The 24,418-nt window shown below is 44.2% G+C and overlaps 2 protein-coding genes across 3 annotated transcripts; both read left to right on the forward strand.

Moving 5' to 3' along the window:
- Window positions 1–15: 15 nt before the first annotated feature.
- On the forward strand, window positions 16–6,226 carry LOC127008336 (rab proteins geranylgeranyltransferase component A-like). Its single transcript, XM_050880225.1, has 13 exons — window positions 16–389; window positions 780–846; window positions 1,090–1,187; window positions 1,335–1,428; window positions 1,843–2,131; window positions 2,259–2,314; window positions 2,438–2,628; window positions 2,968–3,190; window positions 3,498–3,713; window positions 4,011–4,135; window positions 4,709–4,836; window positions 5,341–5,442; window positions 5,561–6,226. The coding sequence occupies exons 1-13, from the start codon at window positions 341–343 to the stop codon at window positions 5,849–5,851; spliced, it is 1,929 nt and encodes a 642-aa protein (XP_050736182.1). The 5' UTR covers window positions 16–340; the 3' UTR covers window positions 5,852–6,226.
- An 876-nt stretch (window positions 6,227–7,102) lies between these two features.
- On the forward strand, window positions 7,103–23,647 carry LOC127008337 (mucin-17-like). Of its 2 annotated transcripts, XM_050880227.1 has the most exons (9): window positions 7,103–7,556; window positions 14,237–14,398; window positions 14,773–14,894; window positions 15,034–15,181; window positions 16,649–16,780; window positions 17,141–17,264; window positions 17,608–18,335; window positions 19,236–22,001; window positions 22,864–23,647. In XM_050880227.1, the coding sequence occupies exons 1-9, from the start codon at window positions 7,469–7,471 to the stop codon at window positions 23,043–23,045; spliced, it is 4,452 nt and encodes a 1,483-aa protein (XP_050736184.1). In that variant the 5' UTR covers window positions 7,103–7,468; the 3' UTR covers window positions 23,046–23,647. The 2 variants fall into 2 exon arrangements, with proteins under 2 accessions (XP_050736184.1, XP_050736183.1); XM_050880226.1 differs by having other exon boundaries at window positions 17,608–22,001.
- The last annotated feature ends 771 nt before the right edge of the window (window positions 23,648–24,418 follow it).

The raw sequence follows: 24,418 nt of genomic DNA on the forward strand, positions 1-24,418 counted from the left end.
ATCATTTTACTCATGGTGGTCAACAGGGGAAGAAAAGAACAGAAAAACACCTCAGTTCAGAGTGAAGGGTATAAGTGTGCACTGTAAAGTAACTAAGTGCGTGGTGTGAAGTATATAAGTGTTGAGAAGGAGGACTTAAGAAGCGATACAAAGCGGAATAGGTCAAAAGAAGAAGAAGGTGGTGGCAAGTTGGCAACACTGACGCAGCACAACAAACCCCCTGTGCTCCGCCCTGCCCGAGACACGCCCGTGAGCCCAAATTATTATCCTCGGGGGCGCCCTGGGGGAGGATGAGCGCTGAGCAAGGCTACTGATATACCACTGAAGCTTGTACATCACCATGGAGGACGAGCTGCCGACGGAGTATGACGTGATCGTGGTGGGAACTGGTGAGCACGGCTATGGAGTCTGACTATAGGGGGGGGGGGGAGGGGTTTTCTTACCTTCTCATTCAATGTATTCTTTTATCTTTCTTGTATTCTGTTTGTCTCTCCTCACATTACTTATTGCTTCTCATTCCCAGGTGTTTTAATTTTGTTGAAGGGGAAAGGAATAGTATCTTATTTTTTATCATCAGTTGTAGACGCAATATATGTTTGATGCGCCAGTAGAACTAGAGTAGTACAACAGTATGTGATACCTTGGAATGGTTATTATTGCCGTGAGAGCAATATTGGAGACGAGTAGTGATTCTCCATATTTACCCTTGAAGATAGTTTCGTAAGGGTGACCGCTGTTTTGGCTGTCTCTGTATCATCTGTCATTGTCTTTGTCTCCAGGGCTGGTGGAGTGTGTTGTGGCAGCAGCAGCAGCAAGAATAGGCAAAAAGGTTCTTCACATTGACAAGTAAGCCATTTTATGTACATTTTTTGTCAAATTTTAACAAGATTACATTTCTATAACAGTAGTTTTTCTAGAAATATTTTTATTACCTTATTATAAACAAAGCACCTATATCAACAGGTAGAGAAGGTTAGGGCAAGTAGAAATGTGGAATAGAGAGAAAAATGCAACTGAAAAGATGATAAATATATACCTAGTAGTTGGAAATCATAAAAATACAAAAAACTACATTCTTGCACCTTTCAGGAATGACTACTATGGGGTCCAGTGGGCTTCATTTACTCTGAAGGGAGCCCAGCAATGGGTGGAGGCAGTCACTGCTCCACCTTCAGTTGTTCCATCAGGTGGGTACTCAAACTAGTCTCCTCAAATGGTTCATCTGTGTAATAATTTCTTATTTGAACTGGACAGATTTTAGACTTAGTTTGCTCTAATTTGGTTACCTTTATAATACAGAAAGTATGATTTATGACTTTTTATGTGTTGAGCAGGTGAATGTGAGCTGGGGGAAGGGGAGCAGCTGGTGAATACAATCAACCCATCCCACGACTACTCCAGAGTGAAGCAGACCTGGCATGTCCCCGAGTGAGTACAACCCTTGTGTTCTCAGTCTCATGATATATCTTTGCTGTCTTCTTTTATCAGAGATCATATATATTTATTTCTTCATACCCAACCAGTTACATATTTCTGTCTAACTTTTGATTACTGATAACTATTTTCTCTTGATGATATATCACACCATTGTCTATAAGTATATTCATGATTTTCCATTTTTGAGATTTATGAGAAACACTTTTTATTTCATCACAGAACAAAACTACTGCCTAGTCCCATGGCACCTCAAGTAGATGTTGACCAATTACATATTCATTTTTAACTTTTGCTTATTGATAACCCTTTTCTCTTGAAGTATATCACACCATTGTTTATAAGTACTAGTACATATGTTCGTGATTTTCCACATAATTAAGTTACACGCATTCAATTTCATCACAGAACGAAACCACTGCCTAGTCCCACTGCACCTCAAGTGGAAGCTGCTGGCCAGGAGGAGGGCACTGCAGCAGAGGGGGCAGCACAAGGCACACCAGAAGAGGCACCACAAGACCCAGCACAGGACACACCAGAAGATTCAACCAAGGAGCAGCCACAGGAAGCAACACCTTCTAACAAAAACAATGCTGCCGAAGAATCAGGAGAGGAGAAGGCTGAGGCGAGAAAGCAGTGGTCTCAGGAAGAACTGCTAAACTTGAGCAGGAAGTTTAACCTGGACTTGGCGCCGAAGGTGAGTCCGAAGGGAGGGAATTGTTGTGGTGGTGCTTAGGGTACATATACATAATACTAATGAATACATAATGCACATAATAACAATACACACAATACCAATGAATACTTACCGTCCCCTTTTGCAGCTCCTGTACTCTCGAGGCCCCATGGTGGAGCTCCTCATCTCCTCTAACATTGCCAGGTAAGTGCTGGTGGAGACTGTGAAGTAATTGAAAAGGTAAATGCCTGTGGATCTCTCTTAAGAGTAAAAATTAGCATGTGCTCCATTCTTTCCTCCCTCCCTGATCCCCTTCCTACCTGCCAGATATGTGGAGTTCAAATGTATCTCTCGGGTGCTGACTTGGCGTGAAGGGGACAGGGACAACCTCTTGGTGGTTCCATGCTCTCGCAGCGATGTCTTCACCACCTCTGCCGTCAGCCTGGTGGAGAAACGCCTTCTCATGAAGTTCCTAGAGTTCTGTCACGAGTTTGACCAGCATCTAGAACAGGTGGAAGGTAAGGCAGCATCACTATTCTTGGGCTTCATGGTCCTGACAACAAATATAGATACATACAGAAAAAAAAAAGACATCTTTTTCAATCTTGAATGGAGCTCCTAGGTCCCAGAAGATATATACAGATAAATGGATAGCTACAAATTGAAATGGTATCTAACTAATGAGGTCCTGCAGAAACAGTCCTATAAGTGTTAGCCACCATTGGAGAATAGGAATATCAAGGAATTTAGAAGTTGATGTCATTTTTATATTTTTTTTTGTGTATATCTTTGTGCCCATTTACACTATAACTTTTGAATTTTCATCCTTGCATTCACACGTGTCTCATTTACAACAGAATACCTCGACAAGACATTCGTGGACTTCCTTCGGTCAAGAAAGCTGACCGACAACCTCATCCACTTTGTGACGGAGGCCATCGGCATGGTGGAGGAGGGGGCTGGGTGTCGAGAGGGACTGGAGCGCACCAAAGTCTTCCTCACCAGCTTGGGACGCTACGGGACCACTCCATTTCTGTTCTCGATGTATGGCAGCGGGGAGCTCCCTCAGGCCTTCTGCAGGTGGGTTTGGGTTGGTTTGAACAGGTAGAACACTTAGCTGAGGTCACGATATAGTACTCACGATAACATAATACTAAGCTTGGTTCTATTTGACAATGTTATTAGAATGGTGGTTTGAATTTTTATCATACAGGAGCTTAAGGAGAGCAGAGAATAATTTTGTTCTCATTCAATGACCAAGAAAATAAGAGGAAGTAATTGATCACTATTTTGTGTGTGAGTTTCTGGAAATAACCTTCATATTAGTTCAGAATCAAAGTGTTTATAGATGATAAGCAGAATATTTACCTAAAACTCCTTCCTACAGGCTGTGTGCTGTTTTTGAGGGCATCTACATCCTCCGCAAGCCTGTCTCCTCCTTAGTTGTTCATGGCCCATCCAACACCTGCCGAGGCCTCTTGTCTGAAGGCCAAAGGTTTACATGCAGTCACCTGGTCATGAGTGTTTCTTCAGCCCCTCAAGAGTATTTGCCACAAAGCGGACCAGCCGGCAGCGTGTCCCGGGCAATCTTCCTGACTGACAGGTAAGTTTGCTTCAGTTATGGGCATGGGTTGATGTTTGGAAGAAGGAATTTGGTTGAAAAGGATCATTTCTAAACCTTATAAGTGAAGTGAAAGCCTCTTCTATACCTTGGCTGTTCTGAAATGGGTGGAGGAATATAAGAAAACAAATTGAACAGTATACACAGAATCAAGAGAACCATGATACTCAAGTAAAATAAGACTATAAAAGTGATTCAGATCAACCAATAAGGAGCAAAAAATAAGAATAGAAAATAAGAAAATCAATGCTCATCTGACTCACTCTTTGGTTGCCCTAGGTCCATCCTGCCACATGAGAAGGAGCAGCTGACTTTGCTACGCCTGCCAGCCAAGGACGGCAACCCACAGCCTGTTACCGTAGTGGAAGTGGGACCGGGGACAAATGTCTGTCCCAAGGGCCTTTGTGAGTACTCTTTCGATGCCTTAATGCATGTAGTCGTGTAACCAATGATGGTTCCAAATAAGATGGACTGTAATGTCGTGATGAAGCTGTCGATGCTTGTTAAGCCGTCCGCTGCGATTGGCATGGATTTGCCCCTCACTGGTAGCCTGGTAACATATACTCCCAGGTCTTTCTCTGCCTCTGTGGTGGATAGTGGAGTGTTTCCCATGTGGTATTGGTATGCTGGATATCCCCTCCCACGGTGCATGACTTTACATTTTTCTTCACTGAATTGTAGCAGCCACTTTATGTTCCATTTCTGTTGCATGGTGATGTCTTCTTGTAGGAAATCCACAGTCAAGGGGTTAAAAATGCCAGAAAGTGCATGCCAGCCACATTAATGCATATACTGATGAAGCAATTGTTGTAGCATTTCTATTCAGACTTTTTAGTATTGTTCACTTGCTACTCATTATAATGCTTAAAGTCAACTGCATTATCCATGAATCCAATGCACATATACACACAGAAGTTACCATTGATCAACAGAAACCCTAATCATCATCATCTTTCCATTATGCATATCACCTTCAGACTGTGTGCACATGACCTGCCAAGGCAAGGACGCGGAGAGTGACCTGCAAGTGGCTGTGACGAGGCTCCTCACAACAAATTCGGACAACACCAAACCCAAGATTGTGTGGAGCCTCTTCTTCAACCAGGTGTGTGTGGGGGGGGAGGATTGAGGGGTTCAGAGCAAAGGAAACAGACCACTACAATAACTACATCAGAACAATTAATGAACCTACACCATACAAATGTTCCTTCTCCCCCACCTGTACCTTCACCACTAACCCACTTCCTCTTCTTACTATACCCTTGATTAAAAAAAAAAGACCATAAACTATATAGAAGAAAAGAAAATGCCTGTTACACACTGTTTCTAGAGAGATACCCCTGAAAAAGAAATATAAAATGGTATGTGTGTGTGTGTCTGTGTTTCTGTGTGTTGTAGAGTAAAGAAGACTAATCATGGGCTATATAGAAGAGAAAAATAAAGCCCACTACACACTTTTTCGATAAGTAATAACTGCAAAAAAAAGAAATATCAGATGGTATATATGTCTGTGTATATGTACGTATATGTATCTGTTTAGAGGGAGGGATGACAGAAACAAGTTCATTCATTTTTCCCTCAGTTTTTCATCACCTTTATTACTTTTCAGGCTGACTACAGTAGCTGTGACCTGGGGGCTTCCACTCCAACCAACCTCTATCTGTGCCCTGGACCCAACACTGATCTGGACTATGATTTAGCGATTGAACAGGTAAATACGCCAATTCCTCTTCAGGCATTTGACACCCATTGCATAGACAGACTTATCTTTTGTAGTCTCTATATTCTCGTGTAGTTTGGTGTAGCTACAAGTTCACGTCTTTTTGCAGGCCCGTTCCATCTTCGGACGAATGTTCCCTGGAGAAGACTTCCTGCCCAGAGCACCAGACCCAGATGAGATCGCCTTTGACAACCAGGGAACAGAACCCAAGCAAGGGGACACCTTTGAAGGGAAGGGAAGTGCCGAAGGGGAAGAAGTCAAGGCTCAAGGGGAGGGTGCTAATACTGAGGATGGTCTTAAGGAGCAAGGGAAGGATACCAATGTTGAGGAGGGCAATAAGGAGGAGGGAAAAGAGGAAACAGTCAAGGAAAAGAGTGAAAATGAGGAAGGGGAGGAGTAGTCTAATTCATATGGTAGGACTGATATATATGAAGAGGTGTACTGAAGAAAGTTTAAAACCTTGTATCCCATTCCATCATCCTCACCATTTATTGTTGAAGAACTTTTGAGAGTCTGAAAGGTGATATTCAAATGCCTAATGAACACACACACACACACACACACACACACACACACACACACACACACACACACACACACACACACACACACACACACACACATTTGAGAAACTATGTGATAAAATGTGATAAAATACAGGGCACTATAAACTTGACTGATTCCTGTAAAAAGCGAATAGATTAGAACACACACACACACACACACACACACACACACACACACACACACACACACACACACACACACACACACAGTTTAAAAGGCACATTGTATACATAACCAAATCTATATACTAATGTCTTATCCATGCAACGACAACTGATAACTGAAACCTCTGTAATGTCTTATGAGTAGAGGAATGTAAGAAATTATACTGGAGTGCTATAATACCATTTTAAGCTATTTATTATGTAGTGAATAATCAATATAAAGTCTAATACCCACTCTTTGTTTTTTTCATGAATCTATCCTTTATATTATTACATGTGTTTTGTCTAAGTCTTTCCAGCTGTGTTAAAAAAGTGGATAATCAAATGTTTCAAGAGGGCAGTGGCCTAATTCTTGGGTTTGTTTATGCTTCTGTTTACTTGTTTTTGTAGGAAGAGAGAGCTGCATTAAGCTGTGTGATAGAGAACAAAAGAGAGAGAGAGAGAGATGGGGGTAAGGAAGATGAGTAGGTTTTAGGTATGAAAGGCAGAAAAACTATGTCATAATGTTATTCAGTAAGTTTTCACTGTGCGTGTGTGTGTGACTAACGAAAATGCGTATGTTAGGTGTGAAGTAGTAATTATCATATAACCATTAGCCACCAGTGTGTGTGTGTGTGTGTGTGTGTTCATGATCCAACGCTCTACTTCGCGTTCTATACATGACGGACACCACCACATCCAGGCCAACCAATCCATAAGAACTAGAACGAAGTAATTATTCAATCCTATAAAGTCATTACCATCGTTTGCAGTCACGGGCGCAGTGTTAAACGTGTGAGAGAGGAAATTATGGGAAGATTGTGACGTGACAACTGGAGGGAAACTTGGAGAGGGTGGGAGGGAGGAGGCAGGGAGGACTGAGAAGGGAGGAGTTAGGAGGGAGATGGGAGGGGCTGAGGAGGGAGAAGGAGGTAGGGGACTCTGGGGATGAGGAGGGAGGAGGGGGGATAGGAGGTGGCTGTATGACTGAAGAGGAAGGTGGAAAGGAGGGAGGGAGGAAGGAGGTGGGAGGTGACTAAAGAACTGAGGGAGGGGAGAGGAGGAGGGCTGGTGGGAGGGGCCTGAAGGAAGGGAATGAGGGGGTGTTCGGCGCTGCTCTGCGGGAGACGCGGGAGCTGGAAGTCATTCTGTGGTGGTCTCCAAGAGTGGGAGTCACACCAGCACGTATTCCCGCGCCCGTGACTGAAAACCCTCGCTAACACACACCGGGGAGACTCAGCCAAACAGTGCAAACATTTGACTATAGAAGAACATAGGAATCTAGGGTATAATTGTAATACCCGGGCATGGCATGGGTGGTAGTGTGGGCGTGTGTGGGTGCCGCCCTCACCCAAGGTTTACCCCTCGACCATAGTCCATCACCACGAGGCTTTAGTAAGTATGAAGTAGATGGATAAATGTATACTTGTTTCAGTAGCATGTTGACTACCTACTTATACACAACGTACTGCTTTTATTATTATTATGTATTGGAGATCAAGGGGACGCCCACGTAATTCATGGTTAGGGCAAGTCAGCCGATCCTTCCGGGAAAGACTTGGGATGGATAAGGCAGCTGTGTGGGAGTTTGCTCTGGAGGACCGTCGAGGGTATATGGGCGCCGAGTGAGTGAAGCGACGCGCCCCTATGCGTATGCTCCCCATTAGATATAGTTGTTATCGCTTGAAAATATTTTGTTGGTAAACTGAAAATATAATCACCCCCCCAGACCTGTTGTGTGTGGTATCAAAGCGGTGGAGAGATAAAAACCAGGTGACATTAAAGTTAGGTGATGCGCGTCGCCTCGATGCTCACCTCCGTCACATTGGCCCTGACAGTGAGCCATCATGAACAAGTAGTGCAATTTACTTACTCGTAACAAACCTAGAAAGCGGTTCAAGGCAGAACATATAGCGAATAACACAGACAGATGGCGAAGATTGGACGCAACAGGTGGAGGAGAAGTTAGAGGAAATGGAGTAAGAGAGAGAGAGAGAGAGAGAGAGAGAGAGAGAGAGAGAGAGAAGGTAAAGAGCAGAATCTGGTTGACTCATCTAATAGGACCGATGTACCGTGTAGCCTACTATGCAATCGGCCATTTATAGTTAACGGATCAAAACTACAATATCTACAACGCATGCAAGGTAGTCAATGAAGTGTACTTATAAGCTAAAGAATAAAAAGTGAGTGATTATGTTTGCAAAAGCTTAAGAAATACGGAATTACTGACCTGAAAAATTCCTTGGTAGTCACATCAGTTGGAAAAGTATAATTAGGAAGGAAGTTGTCGTTACAGAAGTAGTAATCATAGAAGTAGTAGTTATAGAAGGAAGTGTTATAGGAAAGAAGGTTAGAGAGGAAGAAAGGAAAAGGTTAGAGGGGAAAAGATCAGAGAGGAAGGTTAGAAGTAGTTAAAAAGAAGCATTACAGAAATGAAGGGATGAAGAAGGAAGAGATTAGAAGGGAAAAGATCAGAGAGGAAGGTTAGAAGTAATTAAAAGAGGGGTTACAAATGAAGGGATGAAGAAGTAAGAGATTAAGAGGGAAAAAGATCAGAGAGGAAGATTAGAAGTAGTAAAAAGGAAGGGTTAGAAATGAGGGGACGAAAGAAGGAAGAGGTTAGAAGGGAAAAAGGGTTAGTAAGGAATGAATTAGAAAGGAAGGTTAGAAGGAAATGTTAGAAAAGTATAGATGAGGAAGGAAGAGGTAAGCTGGGAAAGTGTTAGAAGGGAAATTAGCCAGAAAAGAAGATTAGAGGAAATAGAGGAAAGTAGGGAATACAATGACAGCACTTTAGCGGAGAGAGAAATCTAGCCTATCACGTTATTAGTTGAAGAAGAAACCAAGACGAGGAAAGAATAGAAAGGAAGATAGACAGGATAGAGACATGCATTTGATTGAGGAAGAGGTTAATGAGGGTCCATACAAGGATAGAAAGCAAGATAGACATTTAATGAGTAAGGAAGGAGTTATTAAAGGCTGTATAGGGAGTGAGGGAGATAAGATTGGCTGACATTTGCTGATTGAAAAAGAAAATAATAAGGGTCAATCCATATAAGGAATGAAAGAAAAAGAGAGATTTGGTTATAAAGAGAGAAGAATTAAGAAAGGCAGTTGCTGATATATGGAAAGCAAGATAGATATAAGCATTTGCTGATTAAGTAAGGAATCAATAATGGTCTATATAACGAATAAAAGAAATAAGAGGGAAAAGGAGTTATTGATAAAGTGAGGAGCTATCTTTACGGGTCGATGTAGGGAATTAAAGGAATAAGATAGACGGGGATTTAATGATCGAGAAAAGAGATAATAGGGAAGGTTATATATAAGAAATGAAAGAATGATTGATAGCCTACTGATCGAAGGAGTTAATAGGGAAAGATAGACGGGGATTTACTGATAGAGAAAGGAGATAATAGGGAAGGTTATATATAAGGAATAAAATAATGATAGATAGTTAGTCTACTGATCAAATGAATTATAAGGAAAGATATATAGGAATGTTGATGTTAATACTGTACTGAGGATGATCAAGGAAAGACACTGATTTTGAGGAAGGTGGTAGAAGAAGAAGGAAGAGAGAAAAGGAAGAAGGAAAGAGAAGGAAGGAAGAGGAGTGTAAATTTGATGAAGGAGAAGCTATCAAGGGTCCATCTGGCAATCCTGTGGCCTATCCCGAGGAGGCTGCGGCCGGCTTCCACGCTGCAGCCGGCATAGAAGGGGGTCAGTGTGCAGGCCAACAGCCGTTATGAGGTCTTCACACAATGACCAAACCGACGGAGGGGAAGAGGAAGCCGAGGGAGCGCGCGTTCACCTGTTTGATTATTTTTTTGTTCTTTTTTCTCTTCGTCAGCTCGTCCGTGAAAACCAGAAATCACGCGCGCTGTTATTGCTGTTATCTTTGTTATTCTTTTGTTCTTGTTCTTGTTCTTCCTGTTCATGTTCTTCTTGTTCTTGTTCTTCTCTCTTCGTCAGTTCGTCCGTGAAAATAAGAAATCACGCGCGCTGTTGTTATTTCTGTTATCTTTATTATGTTATTTTATTGTTCTTGTTCCTGTTCTTCTCGTTCCTGTTCTTCTTCTTCTTCTTGTTCTTATTCTCTCTTCGTCAGTTCGTCCGTGAAAATCAGAAATAACGCTCTGTCTTGTTATTTCTATTATTATCTTTATTATAGTTCTTTTTTTTCTTCTTGTTTTCCTTCTCTTCCTCCTCCTCCTCCTCCTTTTTCTTCTGCTCTCTTCGTCAGTTCGTCCGTGGAAACAAAAAATCACGCTTGCCATTATCATTTGTATTATTGTCTATTATTCGTTCGTCATTCTTTTTCTTCTTCTTTTGCTTCATCTTCTTCTTCTTCTTCTTCTTCTTCTTCTTCTTTCTCCCAACACGTCTTTGTTCCTTTATATTTACTCAATGACTCTTCGTTTCATCGATTTCTCATCCTCTGCTTTTATTCCCTCACACTTATTTTTCCTTCTCTTCCTGTTGTTTTCCATCGATTCTTCTTCCTTTCCACCTTTCCTTCCTCACACTTCTTTCGCTTTTCCTTTGCTTCCTGATTTACCTTTCCCACTGGTCTGCGCGTGGCCTCAGTGCACATATCCGTCGCTACTTTGCTCTTCATGGTTGCCCGCTTCTCCACTCCCAGCACGTCTCTTCCCACGCCCTCCAAGCTCACCAGACCGATTAAAACCATCAGCCGCGTAACGAGAGGAACCGCGAGTGGCGTGAGTTTGTGTCATTGTGTCGAGGCGGCGCGATAGTAAGGGGGGCAGTGACCATCCCGAGGCGGAGATGGTCACAGATGCGATGACAGCTGCTGGCCATCATGTAACGTTGATGAGGACACGTATAGATGGGTTGATTTCGCATTGTTTTTGCAGGAAGGCTTTTGTTTTTCTCGTGTTTTCTTTTCTTTCTCTTTTCTTTTAAGGCCTTATATATAGGGTTGTGAAGACACGTATAGGGACGAACAAAGGTCTCTTAATTATTGTTCTCGTTAGGTTAGGTTAAGTTAGGTTAGGTCAAGTTAGGTTAGGTTAGGTTGTTTCTTTCTTTTTTCTTTTTATCTACTCTGGGAAGTGAAGGGTATAGGTCCTAATAGATAGCCTAACTTTAATGGTCTCCCACTTCTTCTTCTTCTTCTTCTTCTTCTTTTCCGTGTTTCCATGTTTCCTCCTTCGTACACGCAGGTGGTGGTGGTGGTGGTAGTGCTTGGCCTTTAAGAAGAGGGTGGACTATGTATTCAGGTAGGCCTACATACCTGCCTACCTGACCCTCCCGTGCCTATAAGCCTACTTCGGGCCTGGCCAACACGAGCAGTGGCGTTAAATGTGTGAAAGTCGCCGAAATTGGTCACGGTCACGAACGCGGATGTGCCAAAAAGTGTGGGCGGGAAAAACAACAATAGAAAATGCGAAAAAAAGGGAAATTATATGGAAAGTGATGAAACAAAGAAGTAGAAAGTACGTAAAGGCGAAAATAATAAATAAATGCAAATAAGGAATGGAAATGCGCAAGAAGGAAACAATAAAGGAAGAAATGGAGGGAGAAAATGAAGACCAAGAAGAAAACAAGAACAAAAACAAGAAGAACAGGAACAAGAACTAGAACGAGAACAAGAATAAGAGCAAGAAGAACAAGAACAAAAACAAGAAGAACAGGAACAAGAACTAGAACGAGAACAAGAATAAGAGCAAGAAGAACAAGAACAAAAACAAGAAGAACAGGAACAAGAACCAGAACGAGAACAAGAATAAGAACAAAAAGAACAAGAACAAGTGGAGCAAAAACAGGAAAAAGAACAAGAAAAACAAGAACAACACCCAGTACAACAAAAAATAAAAAACAACAACATAAAAACAGGAAAATATGATAGTCTAAAAAAAAAAGACGGAAAAAAATAAAACGAAAAGAAGCCCAAGAAAAAAATGACAATCGAAGCTAAATCACAAATCATATACGACAAAATGACGGGTATGCCAGTGAATTAGAGGGCAAGGCAATAGGGAGAGAGGGCAAAGCGGCCAACCATTATGACGCTAAACACAGGAAACGTAGTCACATAACAGTAGCGTCAGGGGAAGACGGATGAGGAAGGGCGGGCGGGGTGAACACACACACACACACACACACACACACACACACACACACAGACAGACACACACACACACACACACACACACACACACACACACACACAGAAGAAGCACCCCTGACCCCTAAATGAAACCTTCCTTCTACCTGACCCACTTCTATACACCTCCTCCTCCTCCTCCTCCTCCTGTTCCTTTGCCTCCTCCTTCTCTTTCTGCTCTTCCTCTTCCTTCTTTTCCTTTTCCGCCTCCTCCTAATTTCTTCTTATTCTTCTTAATTTTTCTGTTCCTTTTTTCCTAATCCTTCTCCTCCTCCTCCTTTACCTTCTCCTCCTCCTTTTCATTTTCCTCCTCCTTTTCCAATCTTCTTGCTCTTAAGTATTTTTCTTCGCACTACTACTACTACTACTACTACTACTACTACTACTGCTACTACTACTACTACCACTACTGCTACTGTAAACGTCTTGTGTAAACCCTGATGACACACACACACACACACACACACACACACACACACACACACACCATATTAATGACACGCCCCCCGGCCACCATGTGTTGAGAGAGAGAGAGAGAGAGAGAGAGAGAGAGAGAGAGAGAGAGAGAGAGAGAGGGGGGGGGGGTACACAGGAAAGGAAAGGGTTAAAATAAATGGTCAAGAAAGATTAGGAGATATTTCTTTGACCATTAGTGGGTTAAATTTATAGCTTTCTTTTTTTTTTTTTTCTTTTTTGCATTTTTTGGGTTTATTTATTTATGGTTTTCGCGTCTGGGTCGAATTTGTATTTTTTTCTTCGTTCTTTTTTTTTATTTACTTTCTTACTCGACTTTTTTTGTATTATTATTATTTTTACTGTTCTTTTTTATTTACTTTTTTTCTTACTCGAACTTTTTTCATGTTATTTTTCTTTTTTTCTATTTTGTATTATTATTTTTACGGTTCTTTTTTTGTTTTCCTTTTTCTTTTCTTTTTTTTTGTTTTATTGCATTCGTATTTCTTTCGTTTTTTTATGATTTTATCGGTTTGCATTTCTTTTCAGTCTTTTCTCTCATGTCGCTCCATTTTATTCATTTATCTCATTTTTTTAATAATTTATTTTCATACTTTAACTGAGAGATTTTTCCAATATCCAAATTTCTTCTTCACACTGCATTTTTTTTTTTTTACTTATAGGTATATTTCATCATCATAAATCATCATACAGTATCTATATATAGCACTCCTACGACCATAACACACACACACACACACACACACACACACTGTTCTTATCACGGCCCATCTCAAAGCTACGTTTTAGGCTGCCAAAAGATGAGGGTCAAGTGGTCGAAGAAGAAGAGAGAATTTAAGACCCACACTTAATATGCACATTTAAAAGAGCGTTATGTACACAGAAATGACGAGAGAGAAAAGCTGGAAAAAAAGAATGGGAAGGAGAGGGAGAGAGAGAGGTAGACGGAGGAAGGAAGGGAGGGAGGGAGGTAACGGTGGTCATTCTTCCGTTATGCCAGTGTTACCAACGCTTACCTACATTTAGTTTCCTTTAGCTGTCATCCGGAGAGCGGGGGAGGTATGACACGGCCTAATGGTGTGTGAAGGCTTGTGTTTCCTTATAGCCAATGGGTTTGTTTACTTCGGGACCTGTGTGTGTGTGTGTGTGTGTGTGTGTGTGTGTGTGTGTGTTTACCTATTTTCTCTTTATCAATACGTGTTTTCCTACTTATTTTCATCCTTACGCTGTTCCTCCTCCTTCTCCTCCTCCTCATCATCATCTTTTTCTTCCTCCTCCTCCTCCTCCTCCTCCTCCTCTTTCTCCTCCTCCTTCTTCCCCTCATCATCATCATTATCATTATCATCCATTAAGTTTATTATGTATTGTTATTTTCACTGTCATCTTTCCTGTGTTTCGAGGTGTTTTCTTATGATCTTGCGTTTTCTCCTCCGTCCACGCCCCTGAACTCTGCCTCCTCCTCCTACAGTCGGGTTCTCCTTCTGGCCCCCCGCCCCTGACGTCGCCCCCGTGGAGTGCGCCGCCGCCAACACCCTCCTCCCGCGGGGCACCTGCTTCAAGGAAGACGATTGCGTCAAGGCGGGCGGCGTGGCTTCCGGGAATTGCCCTTCAGGGGGCGTGTGTTGTGTGGGTAAGTGTGGGTGAGTGTGGGTTGGTGGGAAAGGAGTTGGGGTGCGATGGTGTGTGTGTGTGTGTGTGTGTGTGTGTGTGTGTGTGTGAAGGGGTATAGGGGATGTTGAGGTGTGTGTGTTTAAGTTTGTATGTGTATGTGTGTTTGTGTGTGTCTATCTCTTTCTAGCATGTTACGTATTTGTGGTTAATCTATCTGTCTGTCTATCTATCTATCTATCTTTTTATTTGTACCGTCAAAACTCATCTCAACATCTATACAATCCAGTGGTCAATCTGTTTATCTGTCAACCTATTTATCTATCTATCCATCTATCTACCTACCTGTCCATCATTCTACCTGCCTCCTCAATCTTCCTCTCAACACATCTGCAGTCCCGGTGTTGTGTGGCGGCGAGGCGAAGATCAACAACACGTGGTTCGTCAACAAGGACTTCCCAGCAGGCACCCGCGACCCCGCCTCCTGCATCATCAGAATAAAGAGGTCTAAGGCTGAGGTGAGTGTCGCTAGGGAAGGGGGGATGGGAGGTCAGAGATGGAGGAAGGCTTTTGTAACTCTCCGGGAACTTCACATGCACTTTCGTTCACCGGTTGCATTTCTCTTCTCATATTCTTGCTTTCTTCCTTCTCCTGCAGGTGGTTCAGGCGAGACTTGACTTGGAGCTGATGGATCTCGGGGAGCCTGTCCGGGGCCGCTGCCAAGGCGATGCTCTCTCCATCACCCGCCCCGGCGCCCCTGCAGCCCTCACGCCCACCCTCTGCGGCAACAACTCACGCCAGCACTGTAAGCCTATTCTCAAACATTTCGGAACCCAAGCACACACATTTGATAGGTCTTTCGTAGAGGTTGTGGGTCTTTTCAGGGGTAGCTGTATGACCTCTCAATTAGCTCGACCCTTCTTCGGTACCACCAACCTAAAAGAACGCTCATTAGAAGTCTATTCTCAAATGTTTCGGGACCCAAGCGCACACACATTTGATAAGACTTTCGTAGAGGTTGTGGGTCTTTCCAGGGGTAGTTGTATGACCCCTCAACCACGTAGTTCGACTCTTCTTCTGTACCAACCTAAAAGAACGCTTATTAGAACCCGATTGATGTCCTTCTCGACCTTTGGAGATAGTTAATGTGAGAGGTGGAAGCGTCTGGGTCTAAGAATACCAACGTTAGGATTTCGTATATAGAGGTTGCTGTGGGTAGTTCCAAGGGTAGTTTTATGACCCTGCTGGTAGTTTGGCAAAGCTTTTGAGCAATGAACGTGACAAGCGCTCCTGAGAACCCGAATAATCTCCACTGTGACCTTGGGAAAATAATAATGCTGTGAACGCGTGTATGCGGGAGGGGAATAAAACCAAAGGGGGGGGGGGGGGGAGGGGGTATAGAGTGACTTGCTATGATAATGGGAATACACGGAAGATTCTATTATGGTAATGCATGGGTGAGCAAAGCGTACGGTCATGACGAGGCGCCCCGCATAGCAATCCAGCGTGACCACGAAGATTTGTTATTAGACTGTTATTATTATTATTATTATTATTATTATTATTATTATTATTATTATTATTATTATTATTATTATTATTATTATTATTATTATTATTATTGTTGTTGTTGTTGTTGTTAGTTTTGCCCTTGACCTAGTTCCCTTGCCTTCAATAAAGATACAATAAATAAATAAATGAATAAACAAACAAATCAAAGTTAAGCAAATAGATAAATCGATTCTTTTCCAATAGATATTTATAATGAAAAGCAAAAAAAACAACATCTTGCTTGCTTTTCCTTCTCTGTTCTCCTTTTCCTCCTTCGATCTCCTCCTCGTGTTGTTGTTCCTCCTCCTTCTTCTCCCTCTCCTCCTTATTTTTCCCTTTCTCTTTTCTCCTTCCTTTCCTCTTTCTTCCTTTTGCTCTTCCTCCTCCTCTTTTTTCTCCTTTTCTTCCTCATCTTCCTTCTTTCATTTCATCTTCCTCCTCTTTATCGTCGTCCTCTTGCTCTTCTTCTCTTTCTCCTCCTCCTGATCATCATCATCATTATCATCTTTCTCTTCCTTTTCTTCTTTATCCTCGTCTTCCTCCTCCTCCTCATCATCATCATCATCATCTTTCTCTTCCTTTTCTTCTTTGTCCTCGTCTTCCTCCTCACCACCATCATCACCATCATCTTTCTCTTCCTTTTACTCTTTGTCCTCGTTGTCCTCGTCCTCCTCCTCCTCGTCACCATCACCACTACCACCACCACCATCACCATCACCAGTGTACGTGGACCTGATGCCCGGGGAGGTCGAGGTGAGGGTGAGACTGGACAACGCTCAGCTGCTCCCTCGTCAGGCCGTCCCGCAGCGCCAGTGGAAGGTGCTCATCACGCAACACACGCAGAAGGAGGCAGGTGTGTGTGAGGGCCAGGTGTGGGGGGGGAGGGGGGCTGAGGGTGTGTAGGAGGGGTGGAATGAGGGTAGTGAGGGTGGGGGATGGGAGTGTGTGTGGTTTATGCTAGATTAAAATGAGATACCAAAGGAGATAGATAGATAGATATAGATAGATAGATAGATAGATAGATGGATATATAGATAGATAGATAGATAGATAGATAGGCAGAAAGAGAAAGAAAGTGTTTGTTTCCTGTTTTCTATCACGATACATAGACGAAGACCAACCAAAATCTACACAATAATAAAAACCACAAGTCACTCCATAAGATCACTAACCCAACCTCCTCCTCCTCCTCCTCCTTCTTCCCCTTCTGCAGCGCCTCACGGGTGTCTCCAGTACTTCAGGCAGGCCAGGTCCACCGTCCGCTCCCTCAACTACGACTCCGGCCTCCACCTCGGCGACGCCCTCAACTACGATGTCTGCTTCAGTAAATTGGCCAGGTGAGGTCAGGTGGCAGGGACGGGGAGGGGAGGGAGGAGCAGGGAAGAGGGAAATGGTATACGGGCATGGGGGTATATTGAACACATGTCTCTTTCTTGTATTATTGCAAATCACGTTATGTATTGCCTGGAGGTCGGGATGGCATGCTCCTTCCTTCTCCTTGGCTGTGTTCTTTTGCAATAATAAACCATCAATCAGTCACTCACATATAGTGTGCGTGTATAAAAAAAGTCAACTTGTTCCCTTTATGTCATATCCAACCACGTCCAGAAACATAAATTACTGAAAACATAGAAATCTTAAAAGAGTGTTGATTTTTCATGATTTTATTCCTTCGCACAGGTCCCAGAAGAGCGATGAAGCCTGCAACCGTCACTTCAACGATGTCAACATGGAGCAGCGTAGCCTGGAAAGCGTCCTCCCGAGAAACCAGCCGGCTACCAAGATACGCAAGACCAACAGGCATGGAAGCAGCAGCAGAGGCAGAGAGGGGAATAACAACAGCGGGAGAGGCAAGAACGGGAACAGAAGCAGTGGCAGAGGCAGGAACGGGACGAGCAACAGGAGGCGGTTTGGCAGGAGTGCGAGTCAGCCTCAGACCCGCCAATACAGGGAGGAAAGCGACCCAAAACAGTACACCGAAGAAGATCGCGTGAATTTCGGCGTGCTGGACGTTCTCAACCTGGTGAACAGGACGGTGGAGGAGGTGAGAGTGTCTGGAAACACCGATCAAGTGGACCACAACACCATCCCTCTGATCGACTTCCCTCAGAATGATATTGATGACACCCCAGCAGAGGTCACTCACCCAGAAGACACGATCCAGGAAAATGCCATCTTGCCGGACTCTGCCCCGATGGACTCGAACATAGAGAGCTCCAGCCCTGAAGACAATAACCTGCTACATGTTACACCGGATCAACCCATCACTGAGGCGCGCCCGATACAGCTCGTCCCCCTAGTGCAATCGCAAACCAACGAGGGAGTCATCACGCAAATACAGAATGTGATCAACCAGCTCCAGGAGAAACAGAAACTTCAACAGCAGAAGGACGAGGAGAAAACTGAAGGTGAGGAAGTAGTTGGAGAGCAGTTAGGGGCTGCTTTCAATACGTCGACTTCAACTGAGGCCATGTCATACGACGAAGACGCAGTGATGACTTCCTCAGACATCCCACTGACAGAAGTTCCAACACTCTTACCTGATCCTTCGTTGCGCCCCTTAACCATTGCTTTTGATACCTCAACCATGACTCCAGGAACCAAAACAACGACTGATGATATTCTGACCACAGACGTTGAAATCACAACCACGCCCCTTGACGACTTGACCACAGACCCGAAAATCCCAAATACGACCACGGACTCTGATATCCCTACCACAATGCTGGACGAACTGACCACAACCACATGTACAGATATCCCAACAACGATCTATGACGACCTGACCACTGACCCAGATATCCCAACCACGACTGATGACATCCCGACCTCAAACCTAGATACTCAAACTACGGCCTTTGATGACCTGACAACGGAGGCAGATACCCTAACCACGATCTATGACGATCTGACCACTGACCTAGAAATCGAAACCACAACCGATGACATCTTAAAAACAGACTCAGAATGTTTAACATCGACTCCAGATATTCCGACCACCATTATCGACACACTGACTTCAGTAACGATCTTGGACACCCGTACCAGTGGCCAAGATACTCCGACAACGGCAGCAGACGACGCAGCCTCAGACATCACAACCACGCTCACTGATATCGAGACTGTTCCTCAAGGTATCGCGGACACTTCCCCACATGACCAAACCCTAAAGACCTCGCCCACCGACACCCCTAACATAGCTACCCCTCCTCATGCCCCTACAGCCCTCCACAACACCCTGACCACTATATCTCCTGACGAAGCAGTCCCAGACGCTCAGACTACAACTCATTATGCTTCGTCCGCAGATGCCCTCACCATGACCGCCGCCACCGTGATTCGAGCTCCTCTGACTCCACCCCCTGATGGTCAGGACACTTCTCTCGATGTCGAAGTCCCACCTCCGGTTACCACTGTATCGGACATGAGTGGCGTCCCTGCTTCCCCCCCAGACTCAGAGCATTGGGACATGAAGGACACGTTATCGGCAAATGACAAGCCCTTTCCGATCTTACACGTGATCGACGACGACGTGGACGTGGTGCTGGAAAAACTAAAGGACCAATTTCTGACGGAGTACTTGGTGAACGGCAACAGACCTACTGAAACTGTTGGAGACATTTTAATGGATACGATGGGTGTGGGTCTGCCAGGAGATGGTGACAGCTGGGTGACGGCAGGGATGGTGGTGAGTGCTGGGAATCCTACGGTCCCCTATACGCCCCTTAATGATGACCTCACAGACAACTTGGAGAGTTCAACAACGGACGAAACGGCAGGCTTTTCAGAGACTGCCGGTGAGTCCCATGCCACGAATACTCCTCAGGCATTGAACATTGACAAGTATTCAGAAGAGACTGACTCTACAACAGATACTGATGATGAGTCTGTAACATTCTCTGAGGCTATAGCAATGGAGGAGCTTACAACGTTTAGCCCTGTCATTATCCCTGAAGCTATTAGTGAACCTACGACTGAGTTAATCGTGACAAGAGTTGATGATAACGTTACAACCACATCCAACACCACCATCGAGGGCGGCGGGGAGTTGCCTATTCCCCTCAGCATGGACACCGAGGCACCGCAGAAGGACACACACACTGACCCCAAGGAAACCAGTCCGGGCGAACATGATCCAACAACAACAACAGACCTCCTCACCAAGACCATCACCTTCACATCCATTACCACAGCCACCGTCCCCGTAGCGACCACCACCACTCGTACCCTCCAGAAGACCAGCTCAGCTACCACCATGGCACCTACAGTCTCCTTCACAACGATTGTCATAACCCCCGCTACTACCATGGTTACTAACACTGGACCTGCCCCTTCAACCACCAGTACTACCCATCTCTTCACCATCCCTGGCTTTGTTCAACCGACTACTACCCCTACCCTCACCATCCCTGGCTCAGTTCAACCGTCCACTATAGACAGCATAGCCCTTACCACTACTTTTGCTATCCACACTACGTCTGTCACTACTTCACTTTCCCAAACTGCTATCACCACACCTACCAGCGTCATGCCAACCACCTCTTCCATGACCCCAACCACCACCACTACCACCGACTCCCCAGGAACAGGGCGGCCCATGCAGGTGGAGTTGACCCTCACAGACCCCGAATCGGTGCAAATTGTGGGTGACCTGGTAATGGCCGACCACTCCCAGAGCTCCACTAGTAAACCACATCCATTCCTTGATGATGAGATAGAGTGGCTGATACTGGACGGCAGCGAGACCTCCATTTCCCTGCCTCCAGATACTATGGTCTCCTCGGGGATTGGGTTTCCTGGTGAGGGTGGCCAAGGAACTGCTATGAGTCCTGAGGGAGACGAAGCAGAAAGTGGAGATGTCACTACAGAAGCTCTTGAGGCGAACACTACCAGGGAGGAAGAAGGTGAAAGCTCTTGTGCAGTCTGCGAACCGACAACCTCTGACGATTTGCATGTCGGAGGTACAGAAAATGATACGACAGCAGATGATTTAGACTACCAAACTTCGGATATCCCTTCTTCGGTAGCGGCCAGTGACATAACAGGCGCCGAAGCAGTTGAAGCATCGAGTTTAGGCCCCGCTACAGCTACTGAAGCAACTGGGTCTCAGGGGATGACAACTCCAAGTGTGACGAATGAATGTTTTAATGCAAGTGATGTAACAACGGGACACACCACCAGCACATCTGTGGAGACATCAACGGGCAGTGTGGCAGAATCAGACGGACAAGGATCTCCGCTCACCACTTCCCCCACTACCAGCACCAATATCACCACCTTCCCCTCCACCACCAGCACCAGTATCACCACCTTCCCCTCCACCACCAGCACCAATATCACCACCTTCCCCTCCACCACCAGCACCAATTCTCCCTCCACTACCACCACCCCTACCAGCACCAGTATCACCACCTTCCCCTCCACCACCAGCACCTCTTCTCCCTCCACTTCCTCCACCACTACCAGCACCAGTATCACCACCTTCCCCTCCACCACCAGCACCAATTCTCCCTCCACTACCACCCCCACTACCAGCACCAGTATCACCACCTTCCCCTCCACCACCAGCACCACTTCTCCCTCCACTACCACCCCCACTACCAGCACCAGTATCACCACCTTCCCCTCCACCACCAGCACCAATTCTCCCTCCACTACCACCACCCCTACCAGCACCAGTATCACCACCTTCCCCTCCACCACCAGCACCAGCACCACTACAACCTCTCCCGCCACCACGCCCACCACCACAGAAGGGAACATGGGTGTGAACATCAATATTAAAGTCCAGGGAGCTAACAGCCAGGAAGAGATAGATGACACTTCTGAAAACATAGATGCGGTGATCAACCTTATCACAAACAGTGACTGGGAGCCCCCGGAGCTTGACGAGACTGAAAGTGAAGAAAACAGTGATGATGAGGAGAATGATAGTGACGATTTTGAATCTGTAGAGAGCGAGGAAGAGAATGAACCCGAGCTGGTGTGCGGGGGCGCCTACGTGATGGTGCGACAGAGGATGTTATGTGGCGGACAACTGCGCCACAACCTTCCGGGTCAAGACACTACTGACGGTGAGTAGGCTAATCCTCATCCTCACCTGTGTTCTCTTTTTTTATACTACCTTCGAAAACTAGCCCCGCCCACTCCACCAGCAACCAGCAATGTGATTTAACCTCTCCCATCATCCACCAATCACACAGCTGAAGGAGGGCTTAGCTTGTTTGTGGATTGGCCAATGTTATAAAACTTAGGTGAAACAGGGCATGGTTGATCTTCGATGTTAACGTAGATATTGTATAGTTTTCCGATCTTGAAGGCAAAGATCAAAACACTGACAGAAGTACGCAAAAGTGAAGACGTATTTGGCTCACCTATATTATATTTTAGCACTTTATCTTCTGTATTTTCCGCTTAGATACCTTTGTACCATATGAAGTGGCTTAGAGGATAGAATAGCAAGCACGTACCACTCTTCTTCTTCATATAACACTCAAATCAATACTTCCATTTTTGTCTAAGGCTAATGCGACAGAAATGAACACTGAGGTCACGCGCAACTCTACCGTATGCCCCGAAATGTATACTCAGTTCAGTAGTAGGCGTGGGATAAGCCTTGGCATCTGCTCCTACTAAGCTATTTCTTTAGTTGTGCTACAGTTCCTGTGTTTTTCTGTGTCATGTTTTCCAGATAGTTTTAATATATTCTTTTCTTTCTTGTATATCTTTGATTCTTTGTTCACCAAAAAGTAGGTAGTGATTCTGCTATTATTTTTTCTGTGTTGTGAGAAGTTGATTGTAAGTTAAATTTGTTTCTTATATCTTCATAACCTGTACATATCTTCACCACAGGGCCAATGTGACGTAAATGAGCACCGAGGCCACGCGCAACTATTCCTTATGCTCTTAACTTTACCTCCTTTACCTTTTCCTCAGATCGCTTCGAGGACGTGGAGCGGTTCTCGGTGCGGACCCTTCACGGCGCCACTCGCAGCCTCCGCTTCTCCATGAGCTACGAGACCAAGTGCCCGCGCGCCCCGCCCCCGCCCTCCACCACGCCCGCGCCCACCAGGAAGACCGTCACCCTCCTGCAGTACCTCCTGGGATGGTACCGCTAGCCCACCGCCATTAGAGGGAGGAGTTCGATGGATCCGATGGTGGAGTTAGAAAGGTCTTACTTGTGTTCTTTACATAAAATGGTGAAGCCCGATTTTTTTTTTTTTTTTTTTTTTTTTTTTTGGTGTGTGTGTATATAGGAAAGGGAGAAGATCAGGGACAAAATAAAATAAAAAATGATATAAAAAGGCCGCTGATGCTTCTGGAAATAGTGTATGGTATAATTATTTGTGGATTTTCTTATTAATGGCGGATATTTAGTTCCGAATGTGAAGAGTATTGAAGAAAATAAGCAATGTAGATAACTCAGGCACTATTATTATTATTATTATTATTATTATTATTATTACCATCATCATCATCATCTCATCATCATTAGTGACTGGCATTATTGTTATAGCTATTGTTACCGTTATTATTATCATTGTAATATGATAATTGCTGATACTATTGTTATTACACTGATAATTAGTGTTGTCATAATCGTTGTCATCCTCATCCTCATCATCAACATCACAATCACTATATATGCATCGCTCAATAACAAGTGTGTGTTCCCGAAACTGTCTGTGTTTCTGCCCTCATAAAGAAATCAATAAAATAATAAAGGTCCATGCAGAACTTTCCCTCTCAAGCTGAAAAAGGCAAAAGGTACGGCTGGGGGCATATGCTATAGTTGCTCTTGGCCTCAGTGTTCATCTCCGTTACATGAGTCTGCAGCCGAAGGAGGAATAACATCTTGTCTTAAGTGTACGGGATTTTTGGGGTCAAGAATGAGGTGTCAGTAGCTGAGGAGACTGTTTAGTGAGTAAGTAATCAAGTCAGTAAATCTCCGTTACATTGGATCAAGAATCTGTGTGGCTGGAGGAGGAATAGTACTTTTTTGTCTTAGGTGTACTTGACTTTCGGGGTTGAGGAGGAAATTGTTTCGATAAATAAAGTAAGTCAAGGCTGTGCGCGTGGCCTCGGTGCTCATCTCCGGTGTTCTAATTGTCATGTCAAGAAAAAAAGTAGTATTCCAGATGTGAAGCATTAAACATTTCATACGTTATTCTAGTAGTAGTAGTAATAGTAGTAGTAGTAATATAGTATACATATATAGTAGTAGTAGTAGTAATAGTAGTAATAGTAGTAGTAGTAGTAGTAGTAGTAGTAGTAGTAGTAGTAGTAGTAGTAGTAGTAGTAGTAGAAATAGTAGTAATAGTAGTAGTAGTACAAGTAGTAGTAGTAATAGTCGCCTTTGTCGTATAGCCTACCTACAACAATAAACTATCAATCAATCAACCAGTAGTAGTAATAGTAGTAGTAGTAGTAGTCGAATTGGGGATAAAGCTTTGCAATGCCTCCATAGTATCCTCATTTTTGTGGCATATAT

Source organism: Eriocheir sinensis, chromosome 37, assembly GCF_024679095.1.
Source record: "Eriocheir sinensis breed Jianghai 21 chromosome 37, ASM2467909v1, whole genome shotgun sequence".
Taxonomy (NCBI): Eukaryota; Metazoa; Arthropoda; class Malacostraca; order Decapoda; family Varunidae; genus Eriocheir; species Eriocheir sinensis.

Coding starts and splice junctions, on each gene's coding strand:
- LOC127008336 (XM_050880225.1), top strand. CDS start 341: ATGGAGGACGAGCTGCCGACGGAGTATGACGTGATCGTGGTGGGAACT. Junction 847..1,089: donor AAGGTTCTTCACATTGACAA/GTAAGCCATTTT, acceptor TGCACCTTTCAG/GAATGACTACTATGGGGTCC. Junction 3,714..4,010: donor GCAATCTTCCTGACTGACAG/GTAAGTTTGCTT, acceptor TGGTTGCCCTAG/GTCCATCCTGCCACATGAGA.
- LOC127008337 (XM_050880226.1), top strand. CDS start 7,469: ATGGCATGGGTGGTAGTGTGGGCGTGTGTGGGTGCCGCCCTCACCCAA. Junction 14,895..15,033: donor TAAAGAGGTCTAAGGCTGAG/GTGAGTGTCGCT, acceptor CTTCTCCTGCAG/GTGGTTCAGGCGAGACTTGA. Junction 15,182..16,648: donor CAACAACTCACGCCAGCACT/GTAAGCCTATTC, acceptor CACCATCACCAG/TGTACGTGGACCTGATGCCC.